This window comes from Molothrus aeneus, chromosome 20, assembly GCF_037042795.1.
Source record: "Molothrus aeneus isolate 106 chromosome 20, BPBGC_Maene_1.0, whole genome shotgun sequence".
Taxonomy (NCBI): domain Eukaryota; kingdom Metazoa; phylum Chordata; class Aves; order Passeriformes; family Icteridae; genus Molothrus; species Molothrus aeneus.
In genome coordinates this window covers 5,947,952-5,959,952 of record NC_089665.1, presented here as the reverse complement: position 1 = coordinate 5,959,952, position 12,001 = coordinate 5,947,952, and the positions used below count along the sequence as shown (strand labels likewise).

At 42.9% G+C, this 12,001-nt stretch overlaps 1 protein-coding gene across 1 annotated transcript; it reads right to left on the bottom strand.

Moving 5' to 3' along the window:
* Window positions 1-1,117: 1,117 nt before the first annotated feature.
* MRPS17 (mitochondrial ribosomal protein S17) lies at window positions 1,118-4,256 on the bottom strand. Its single transcript, XM_066563691.1, has 3 exons — window positions 4,156-4,256; window positions 2,834-2,980; window positions 1,118-1,853 (listed from the first exon to the last, which is right to left on the bottom strand). The coding sequence occupies exons 2-3, from the start codon at window positions 2,954-2,956 to the stop codon at window positions 1,563-1,565; spliced, it is 414 nt and encodes a 137-aa protein (XP_066419788.1). The 5' UTR covers window positions 2,957-2,980; window positions 4,156-4,256; the 3' UTR covers window positions 1,118-1,562.
* Window positions 4,257-12,001: the final 7,745 nt, after the last annotated feature.

The following is a 12,001-nucleotide window of genomic DNA, read 5'->3' as shown; positions in this document are numbered from 1 at the left end:
ACAACTTCAGTGCATTTCCTACAGCCCAGGACCAAACTCTACTCTGTATCCAAGTTCTCCCAATCTCTGCTTGGATGAAGTTTCTCATTTTGCATTCACCTGGGCAGAAATCAGAGCTCGGGTTTTTTCTTTCCTTTGATCAGCCAGCTCCAGTTCCTCAGGAATTTACATAAACCTAAACCTCTGCCACAAACAACAAGAAAAACCCTACAGCCACATGTTTAAGGCACTTCCTCCACCTCAGAGCCTGTGCCCACAGAGTTTTACACAGAGACATTTCAGTGAAAGTTTCTTGACATCCCACATGAACACTGGCATGCAAAGAGCAGCATTTTTTACTTTGAAGCACCAAAAGAACTTTAAGTTTCTCATTCCTCTGTCCCAAATAATTTGCTGAGTTCAGTCAGGCTTTTTAGGCAGCCAGAACTGATTTTGTGCAGGAAGATCGAGGGCAAATGATCTTTAATAATGTGACAACAGCAGAAAACACAACTGGAAGCTACTCAGTTGCTTAAAATAAGATATTTTGGGTCAGAGGAGAAGATTTTAGGTCTGATACACCTTGTTTTGCTTCCTAAAGACCAACAAACACTTTGGAAAGGATTTCTCACAGCTCTCATATGCCACTATCCCCTCCCACACCTACAAATTTTAAGGCAGATGCCCTTTTAGATCCAAAGTCAGAACTTGAGGCTGCTGCAACAGCTGCAGGCTCTCAGCTTGCTGCATGTCCTGGAGGAGAGGACACGAGATCCCCTGAGCTGTACCAGGATAAAGTCATCTTTCATCACCAACTGCTCTGGCCTTTAGCTCCACACTAAAGCAAGCAGCAAAGCAGCCCCTCTAGCTCCCCAAAATGTGTTATTTTAATTAGCTTTTCTGATGAGAATAAATCTAATCACTTTTAGGCTTTGTATTCTCATCAGCTCAAAGAGATCCAGCTCTCCCAGAATGAAATTCTGCCTTTGGACAGGGACAGAGCCACCCACACTCAGCTGCCCAAAGCTTTGATTCTCACCTCTCTGCCACTATAAAGGCAAAGGGGCTGTGTTTTTGTCAAGAGTCTGGAAGTCAGAAGGCACTGTAAGAGGAAATAAGGACACAAGCATGCAGCTGGTTTTAAAATTCTACACTTCCTTTCAAAAGCTTTAATAGCATCATCTCCAGTAACCCTACAAACCACAAAAGACTGCCTGAAATACAGAACAATCAAAGAATACAACGACCCTCCCACCAAAATGAAACATCACACAGCTGAAGTCTTGTCTTAACACAGAGAGGTCATTCCAGGAGGGCAGCTGCCTTTGGGAACTGTCACTGGGGCAAAACTACAGGCAACAAAACAGAGTGTGAACACTAAACTTGCATTTTTCTCTGGATTTCCATTCAAAGCTCCAGGTGCCCATCAATCTGCAGCATCTCTTTGCATAAGCAACTACATTTACTATTTATTTTGACTACAAATTTCACTGAAACATTTAACACATCACAGCAGGGCCTCAAACATCCCTGACAGAGAGACACAAAAGCTGGAAGCCCTCTGCTGAAAAGATTTCCCCCCACTATTTGTCTGTTGAACAAACTTTAAGTTCCTGAAGTTTCTCACTTAGATAGGTGGTATCTGCCTCGGTGAGATTTTCTGAATCTGACAGGTTTTCCAGGAATCTGGTTCCTGCACAGGGCTTTCCTGTGATGGGATCTATGACATTGCCAACCTTGAACACAATTTCAGCCAGTTCGTGTTTCACGTGTTTGCTCCTTCTCTCAGGCAGAGCTTTCAGAAGAACAATGTCTCCAACAACACACTGCTGCAGTGGGTCATGGGCAAAATAGGTTTTTCTTTTGTTAAAGAACTGTAAAAGGAACAAAAAAAAAGAAAAAAAAAAGAAAACCTCGGTATTATATTTCAAAATTATGTGATGGGTAAATATGTAGCTAATATCAAATAAATGAATTTCACTAAAGTCTTATGTATGTTTTCAAGTGAGATTCAGTTTGGAACATGAAGAGAAATGCAACTGTGCACTCTACAGGTTCTCCACAGACAGCACAGCACTGCCCTTCCCAATCTCTTGCCAGGATAGTGTTGCCAACTGAGCCTGGAGGAAAGGAGATGGGGAAGAAAAGGCTCTGAAATCTGTATTTTGATGGTTTTTATGTGAGAGTTTTCTTGCTGAAATAAATTTTTTAACATAAAAAGACTTTTTTTTTTCCTTATTAGAACAGCAGAATTCAGAATCCTTTAAGAAATAAATTAGGTTAAGAAATAAATAAAGGTTCTTTGACTGAATAGAATATTGAAATGGGTTCCACAAGACCCATTTTCCAATCCTGACTCTATCCTTAACCTTTTGGTGACCTCCATGTACCACTGTTTTCCTATTTAAAATGGAGAAAGTACAATTTTTAACCTTCTTGTTTGAAGAGCATCCATAAGGGCTATATCCAAGATCACACTAATGTTACAATTACACATACAGAAAAAAACAGCTATAAAATTTATCCTACAAGTGACTAGTAAACTGTCAAGTCTCCAAAGCATGCTCCACATCGACATGAAAAATTAAATCTAAAGTGTGAAACAACAAAAGCTTACCTTCCCAAAAAGATCAAATGAAGTGCATTAACAAGGCACTTCAAAGAAATACATTTAGCAGGTGATTTGTAAGTCCTCACCACTCAGTGCTTTTCATCCTCTGCAGTCATCCCCACAGCCAGATTAAAGAGTTTGATTAGTAAAGAGTCACCAAAACTTTTAAGAGTTGAATCAGCAGAACATTTCTGCAGAAAATACAAAACCCACCAGGCAGGAGAGGTTGTTCACTGGTGTTACCTTTAGCAAGTAGGGATCCAGCACAAGCCTTGTCACTCTCACTTTGGCAGTTTTCTGCATTTTGGTCCCAATTACCTTCCCCACTATCCATTTTGCATGGACAGCTCCACGTGGGACAGACATTGTTCAGTTATGGTCATGCAGTGCCTGGCAGCAAGAAAAGCAGATGTGTTATTGTGACAAAGTAAAAAACAAAAATGTTTTTCTGATGAATACCAAAAATTCCCTTATTTTAGACTAACAGATTCATTAGGTCATTTTGTTGGAAGAACAGTTAAAAATCTCCATTTATTGCACTAGCTCAGCCTTTTTGACAATACAGAAGGGATGTCACTGTGTCCTTTTTATCAGTAAAACTTCCTTCAGGACAGCAGCAAAACTGGACAGAACAGCATGAGGAGGAGACCTTACCCCACACAAATGAATCATTCCAATTATCACAAACACAACAGAGAAAAGTGTAGCTGTGGAAGTTATTCATTTAATAATGAATTACACACACTCCAGCAGCTGTTTTGGCTGGAAACCTGTTCATCAGAACGGAGTGCACCCAAACAAGGGAGCAGCCTACAGCTTTTGTTCAAAGTCATTTGCTTCTGTGCCTCTCATTATCAGCACAGCTGATGGAACCTAAGGAAGGTAATGAGCTTCTCAAGCAATAAATGACACATCAAAGAGCTGTCTGATCCATACTACACGTATTTGCTTTTCAGTTCTTTCCTGCAAGTAAATTCTATTCCATTCCCTTATTTGGTTTAATTAGGGAGAGGTTTCTGTACCACTCTCGCAAGAATCAGGGGAAAAGCCAACAGAAGCCTTAAATCAATATTAAAACTAATGGAGATGAATGGCCATTTTCTCTCCCACTCAGATTGGCTAAGCACAACCCACACCTGTGAACTCTCCATGCCCCCCAATTTGTAAGACACAGGCTTTGATGTCCTAACACATCAAAGGCAGAGTTTAGGGACACAGCCAGAGGATGAAACACTTCAGCAAACACTCGGGGGCTGCAAGGAATCAGCGTGGGGGGCCCTCCTGCATCCCACGGCTAAACACCCCGGGCAGCCAAGCATGTACAGCGCGGGCAACACCCACGGAGCACCGGCAGGCAGGAGAAAAGAAGAATTTAAGAGACGGAGCCCTGAGCACCCCCCCAGCGCTCCGCACCAGGCCCTGCCCCGGCGCCTCCGTGCCAGCAGGGCCGCGCAGGCAGCGGGGCTCAGCCGGGCGGGTCATGCAGCACCCAGAGCGCAGCCACGGCACGGGGGAAGAACCCGCACAAGCGAGCCCGAGCCCCGGGCAGCCCCGTCCCCTCTCACCGCCGCTACCGCCGCCGCGCCTCGGGGGCCTTAAAGAGACGGGCCCGGAACGGGCGGCGCCGAGCACGGAAGCGCCGCGCGGCGGGAAGGGGCGGGGCCTGGGCGGGGCATGGGGGCGGGGCTTACCAGGGGTATTTAAAGGCGCAGGCGGTGGCCGCCCCCTCAGAAGCGGTGAGGGGGATGCGAGTGTGTGTTGTGTGTGCAGAGATTGATTAAAGTTGGAAAAGATCTCTAAGAGCTCTTTAAAGATCCTTTAATGGTGGTAGAGGGGAAGCCTTAAGGGGAGTGGCTTAGGTCGCTTCATTTGTTCACCTTTGAGAAGATGAAACTGAGGTCACACCCCATTGTGGTCCTCAATATTCTCATGAGGGGAAGAGGTGGAGCAGGTTCTGATCCCTTCTGTCTCATATGTGACAGGATTTGACGAAATGGCTGGAGCTGAGTTAGCAGAGGTTTGTGTTGGATATCAGGGAAAGTTTTTTTTTTAATTTTTTTCACCCAGAGCATGGTGAATTTATTTTTTCACCCAGGAGCATTGGAGTAGGCTCCTTGGTGCAGTGGTGATGACACCAAACCTGACAGAGCTCAGGAACTCTGATAGGTGCTGGGATTCCTGGAGCATTCTGTGCACTGTCAGGAGTCAGACTTGATGTTCCTGATGGGTCTCTTCTAACTCAGGATATTCCAATTCTTTGATTGTTGAATCCAGCTGTGTATCCATCACTGCCACCATAACCCCAAACCACATCACCCAGCACTCAATCCAGACATTTCCAGGGATGGTAACCCCACCATGGCAACCTATTCCCACCCCTGACCACCCAAACAGTGAAAACCCTTTTTCCTAATATCTAATCTGAATCTTCCATCTCAGTTTAAAGCTGTTTTTCTTGTCTTCTCACTGCAGTAGAAAAAAAATGACCCTACCTCACCACAACCTCCCATCAGGTAATTGTGGGGAGGGATAAGGTTCTTCCCTGATCCTCCTCTTCCAAACAAATGCAGGCTGTGGGTGCTGAGGGATCCTTCACATTTTGGGGATGGAGCTGACTCTCAGTGCAGCCTCTTTGAGGTTTCTGCACATCAGCAAGTGCTGTGCTCTCCCCCCTGCTGATAATTGATGGACGTGAGACAGATCTTGAAGGTTTTCCATATAAATCCAGAATAATTATAGTAGATATGGCGTAAGAGCTGGCCTGTCCTTGCTATCTGTAACCTGGATATATATCCATAGCCTGGAGGATACTCCAGTTTCTGTTAGCAAAAAAAAACCCAAACCACTTAGAAACTGAATAATGGCAAAATTATTGGACTTTGAGGTAACATGCTCCTGTTTTTTCCCTGTGACTTCAGGCTGAGACCATCCCTTTTTTAATTTAAATGTGCTCACTTACCCCTTTCTGCTGATATTTTGGCTGCTGCCCAGTTTAGAGCCTTGTTCTCTTTTTGCTGTGGGTGTCCCATCATCTCTCACGGCAGGAAGAGGCCAGGTAGGGAATTATATTTAATTAACAGCACAACTCCAGGCAGTCTCCCTTGTTAAGGTGGCTGATATGGGCAGAACAGGAGATGCTGTTGAAATAATTTGATCAGATACCATCCAAGGAATTATTCACAAGTTCATTATCAATTTTTACAGCTATCCAAGCGAAAACTCGTGGCTTTCTCTTATTTTAGTGCCTGGTTATTTAAAATACAGAGCAGGGAGTGGGGAGGAGCCGTGGTGCAGGCAGGAAATGGTTAAAGAGTTCCTATCACCTGGGAAAGCAATCCTTTGATTTTTCAGAGGGCGCTAACATGCTGCAGCTCATGGAAACAAAGGGAAGGAGATCAAGTAGAAAAGTTGTTCTTGGATTTTATTCTCAGTGGCAAAACTTGTGAGGGATGCATATTGATGTCTGCGGGGAAAATACGGAGCTTTTGGATTAAAAGGGATTTTTTTCCCCCTTTCTTATCATCATTCAAAAAAAGGATCCGTGAGGTAAGTCTTGATCCAACTGGTGACTTTAGAGAACTTCTTTTAAGAGTGAGGGGTAAAAAAAAAACAACCAAAAAACCTTTATCTTGCTGACCCATTTTTTAAAACAATGAATTCTTTGCTGAAATCGCTCCTCGGGCAGGGAGCAGAGGCAGGAGCGTGAGTCAACAACTGCACGGAGCCCACGACGCTCTCTCGCCTGTGTTGTCTGCGTTCACATCGTTTGCATTCATTCCCGAGCTGGAGTATGGAAATTCAGGAACCGGGAGGAACGTAATGAGTCAGGGGAATTCGCCCCTCGGAGTTGCAGTAAATATTTCAGCGCTGACACTCTTTCAAGCTGCAGTGCTGGCTGTGCTAATGCGATTTTGCAGTGGGGTGCTTCAAGCATCTTCTGGTGGTGGCTCTTAAGTCATTCCTAAGCTTTGTCTCTTCAATCCTCGCTGCTGTCCCAAAGGTTTTGTGTTTCCAGCTCCTGTAAGGACCCTGCTGATCCTTTCAAGGCTGATTCATTATGAAGGTGTAAGAGGGGTCTCGATTGCCATTAATTCTTTGCCTGTCTGCACCTGAGTTCTCACCTTAAAAAGTGCTGCTGGGTTTTGTGTGTGTGTGTGTGGAAACAGATGATTTTTCACCCCAGTGTGGCTGCCCCGAGGGTGATGGATGGTCATGACTGTCACTGAGAGCCGGTGCCACCCGAAGGGAAGTTTTTACACCCCGTGGAGAACCCTACAAACCCCATCCATTCACCTCGAGCATAAATTGCTCCCAAAATTCACTGAGCGTAAATTGCTCCCAAAATTCACTGAGCGTAAACTGCACCCTCACTCTTGGGCAGCTATTTGCCTCCAAGGTGCTGAGTTCTGGTGGATTTCTGGAGCTCGGTGAGTGTGTGTGGCGCTGCTGGTTTCACTTTTCCCTCCCTGGCTGCCCGTGAGCGGGTGCTGTGCGCTCTGTGGGTGCCTCCCCACGTGGATCAAAGCTTCAGGGCTGTGCTGGGACACAGCGGCACGGCTGGGACACAGCCACCTGGCCAGTTCTTCCTGCTCTTCCCCACGCTTTGCTCCTGCTTTCTCATTCTCCGGGAGGGAGAACACTCAAACCCAGAGCTGCTGGATGTCCCTCCTTTCATCTTGGGCACCAACAGAGTCTTCTTGGGTTTTGTTTTTTTGTTCCTCGCGTTTTATTCCCCATCTCTGCCTTGCTGTTCCCCTCACCACACCGAGCTTTTATCACTCATCTCCCTGTGCTTGTTCCCAGCTCCTGAACTCTCTGTTCCCAGGTTCTGGCTGGGCAGGAGTCTTTCATCACCCTGCCCTGTTTTGCATTCATGCTCTGATCCATCACGTTTTGCTCCTTCTGGATTCCCTGTGGCACCTGCAGGAATAAATCACTGGAGCTGGGTGTCAGGAGCCTTGGAGCACTTGATTCCCTGTTGTTAGAAGGAATTGCTTTTACATTTACGCAAAAAATTGTAAATCCTTGTCTTTTTTTCTTTTTTTTCTTTATCTTGTCTTTTTTCAGCCAGATTTCTCTTATTTTGAAAAAGTTCTTTTTCTAAAATCTTGTCTGCTAAGTGCTCTTGCTTCTGTTGTCAGGATCTGACATTCATTTCAGCTATTCAGTGTGAAAACCCTTTCCAATTTCTTTACCAGTGCTATTGATTAAAATGCAGTTTACTTTTCTGGGGAAAATTTGATATTCAAAAATGTCTTTTTGCTGTGAGTCAGAATGTACTTTTCCATGGAATAAAAATTCTGGAAAGAACAAAAAAAATGCTATTGGAAATGTTGAACAAATTATATTGTCGTTTCAACCTGGTTATATAAGAAAAAAAAGAAATAACTTCAAAGTCCAAATGAAAAGCTCTGGTATTTTTCTCATATTTTGAGAAAATGAGTACATTTTTCTCCAGCTGTTCAATTTTATCTGTTCAGAATTTTCCATATGAAACTCTGAGAATGTTCTGTACTGGCCTTAACTCCAAGTTCCTGTTTAACCCAGCTGGCTGTTTCAGGTTACATATTAAAAATGAATTATGAAGCTTTTTTCTCCTTAGTTTTCAACCATTGATGTTTCTTCTAGAAACTAATAAAACTATTTCCATTTTTGTGTAGAAGTCTGTAGTTCTCCGGCTATAAATGCCGTATGGTACAATAATTTACAGTTTTGAAGAAAAACTGATGGAAAAGATCTTTGGAATGCAACAGGTTAAAATTTAATTTTGCAGATTAAAGATCAGACGATGTCTCTGGTAATTTACTGCTGGTTTGGATGCCCTCACATGGTGCTCTCCCTGTCAACATTGCTGTGGTCACTTTGGGGATTTTCAATATTTTTCCTTAATTGAAAACTCTTTGCTGTGCTAAGTAGAGAAGACCTGAGCTCTGCTCAGCTGAGCTGCCTAAATTATAGAGGAAAGTCTGTGGCAAGATCTGGTTTTCACTCTAAAATATAATCCCTGAGGGGAAAGGTGCCCTGGGGGTGGTGGGATTTGGGCTCTAGGTGTGCTGTTCTTAATTGCACTGGTTTTGGGTGATGTGGCCACTGCCAGGAGGGACCAGCTTTGTGGGTGTCCTTTGAGGGTTTAGGTGCCTCCAGTCTCCAGGACAATGCTGTCACATTGTTTTGGGGGGAAGTTCAGAAAGAGAAATGCTTTTCCATAATATCCTCGAATTCTCCTCAGTCTGTGACTTCATTAATCCCATTATTCCTTGTCCTGAAGAGCAGCCCATAACCACGTCTCACCACTCATCCTTTCTCTGTTCCAACCTGTGCTTTCATCTCCCCACAGATGATTTTCTAGCCCTTGGACCTCTCCTTTGGACTCCAGTTGTCTTCCCAGCTCCAGAAGTGGTGACCCAAACCCAAACAAGCCTTCAGCAGAAGCTCCACCTGGAGGAGAGGACTCCCCAGTGGTGTCAGAAGATGAATTTCCTCCTGAGCTCCTCTTCCCCACTCTGAGTTGTCTCCCTCCCTTGTTCTCAGCTCTGCCTCTGCTATCCCTATGATTTGGTAACTATTTTATCTATTCCCTGCCTCTGCTTCCCTATAATCTCTAAAGAAAAACTTCCATATCTGTTTCACCTCAAAAAAAAAACCAAAACCTTCCATATCTATTTCACCTCCTATTTAACCCCTCAAAATTTGTGGGAAGGTGGCACAAACAAAGTAAGTGGAAAAATCAATACGTTTGCAAGCCAATTTAGAGCTCAGCAGAAAAAAAAAAAAAGGAGCAAAATATTTTATGAAATCCTGGAAGGTGCAGGCAAATGGAAATTTTCAGTTTCAACTAGAGCTTTATTTTGGAATTCCTCAAGGGGAGGTTGGAATTCTGCCACACTGTAATAGTTTTGTATTGCAGGAAACCAGGAATGCCTCAGTCTCTTGCCCTGTGCAGTTCACAGATTCTCACTACATTATACAAGTTTGACCTGTTAATTTTATAAAGTAAAAAGAAGCAAAAACCTTTACAGGCTGATTTCCTGTGCTCAGAAAGAAATGCCTGAGAACTGCCTGGAGCAGATTCACACCATCATTTAACTCCAGCTTTCAATATTGGGTTTCCACAAGACTCTTGTGCCTGTGGAAGCAGCATCTCCTCAATTTTTTGGGTGTCATGGAGGTGATTACGTTTAGAATAGAAGATTTCTGATGGAATTTTCTGTCAGTTTCTGCAAAATTAAATTAATTTCACGAGAACATCACTGGGAAAATTCTTGTTCTAAAAACCTTTTATTATTGTGAGTGAGTAGCACACGGGAATGTGGTAAATTCAGCTGAATTTCATTGCATAAAATCTTGGTATTTGTATAATTTCAGGGAGTTAAAACCTCATGTTAAAAGAAATCCAATAGTTTAGTTGCTGAAGGAGCCATAACTGATGGGAAAGGATTGTGCTGGATTTGGTAGAATAAAGTTTAGCTGCATTTTCTGGTGTTCTACTGAGTGGAGATGCTGCAGAGAAAGAGAATTTTATTTATGATAGCCAAAATCTGAGAAAAGACAGCAATAACATTTTTCTGAGCAACTTCCTTTAAGGAGCAAACTAATTTAAAAGGTTTTTCTTTCAACATCCTTGTTAGCCACAAAAAATGCATCTCTAACGGTGAATTTATTCTGCATGTTTGGACTCATCCTAGTTTGGAATCTAACCAAGAAAATGCTGCTGAATTTCCATCCTTCAATGTTGAATTTCAGGTGTGGCTGCCCTCATCAGCTGAAAAATATGTCCATCAGAGGCCTGAAGAAGAAACAACCAAAGACTTTTAAAGTCAGAATTATAACAGTGGATGCTGAGATGGAGTTCAGCTGTGAGGTGAGAGGGTCAGCAAATGCTGGGGAGTGCCCTTTGTGTTAGCAAGAAATTGGAAAAAATTCAGATTATCAGCTCGTGTTAAAACTGATGTGTTATTTTTATAAATGATGAATTATTTAATCTCAGGTGTGTTCTCTTAACTCTGTTTAGAATTTAAAGCTGTTTGCATGAAATCCATTTGACTGACACAGCTGAATTAATACTAAACCTGCTTTCTTCATTCCAATTGTTTGCAAGGGTTCCTACTTCTCCATAAAATTATTATTATTTTTTTTTTGGAACTGACACAGCTCTTTAAGACACTTCCAGCTTGGTCAGAGCTGGTGCTAAGATGTTGATAAAATAATTTATAAACTGGTTCTTTTGTTGAGCTGGGACATTCTCTTCCAATTTTCCATTTATAAACTCCAGTTCTTTACCTGCAACGGGTGTTTGGATCTCTGGGCAGAAGGGAAAAAAGGATTGATGAAAAAGCTGTCAGTTCTATTAATTATGGCTGATAAATTAATTAGGGAAATCATGGCTGGGGAAAAAGAAATGATCAATTGCTAAATAAATTTGGCTTCACTATTGAAGGGACAGAGCTGTCCCTGATTAATTAATTCCTAATCCAGCAAAAGCAGAACAAGACACACAGGTGTTTTGGGGAGTTAGAAAATTCAGTTGCAGTGGGACTGGCAGTTTTAGTGAGACCTGACTGCTCTGTGAGCCATTTCATGTAATTTATTAGGTCCTTCAGAAACAGGATAGATTAATCTTGCATGACTTACTGCTCTGCAGTACTTGCAGGCAGAATTGTGAAAATAAGGGATTTGGAAAATCTGATTTAGAGATCAGAGTCCTTGTTAACAAATAGTGTGTTCCTTCCTTTGCTACCTCTCCTTTCTCCCCAGACACTGCTCTTTTGCTGGGATAATTTCCAGCTTTCCACTCAAATACTGCCTAAAAGTTTCCCCCCCCCCTTTTTTTTTTTTTTTTTTTTTCCATTCAGTTTTTAATTTTAGCAATTAGCTCAAATCATCTTTCTGAACTGTGGTGGAACAGATGAGCAGCCTCTTTGGTGAAGGGAACAAGGCATCAGACTTGTGTGAATTTGGGACCTTGAATCAAAGTTTGCTCACTGTGGCTGCTAAATTGAAATGAAAATATTGAAGAAGACTCATTTAAATCAGAGCAGGATAAAGGCTTGGCCTGGTGCCACTGAAATACCTGAGGGGTGTGAAAGGTGGATCTGTTCTCATTGTTCAGCATTCCTACCCCATGTCCTGATTTGATTTCCCCTGGCTTTCTCTCAGTCTCTCCAATTTGTATAAACCATTGAGTGAAAATTTTGGACAAATTATTAATAAAGACTTGCCACATCCCAGGGAATCAATAATACAATCCTCATTCCCTCCAGTGCTGGGTGGTGAAATGACTCCAGCTGCTCTCTGGATGTGTCTGGAGAGGGAGAGGAGGTGGAACACAGCAGCAAGAATATTTCATTAAAAACCTAAAGATGAAATAAGATTTCATAGGAGAAAGGGCTCAAATGGAGCAAGTTCATTTAG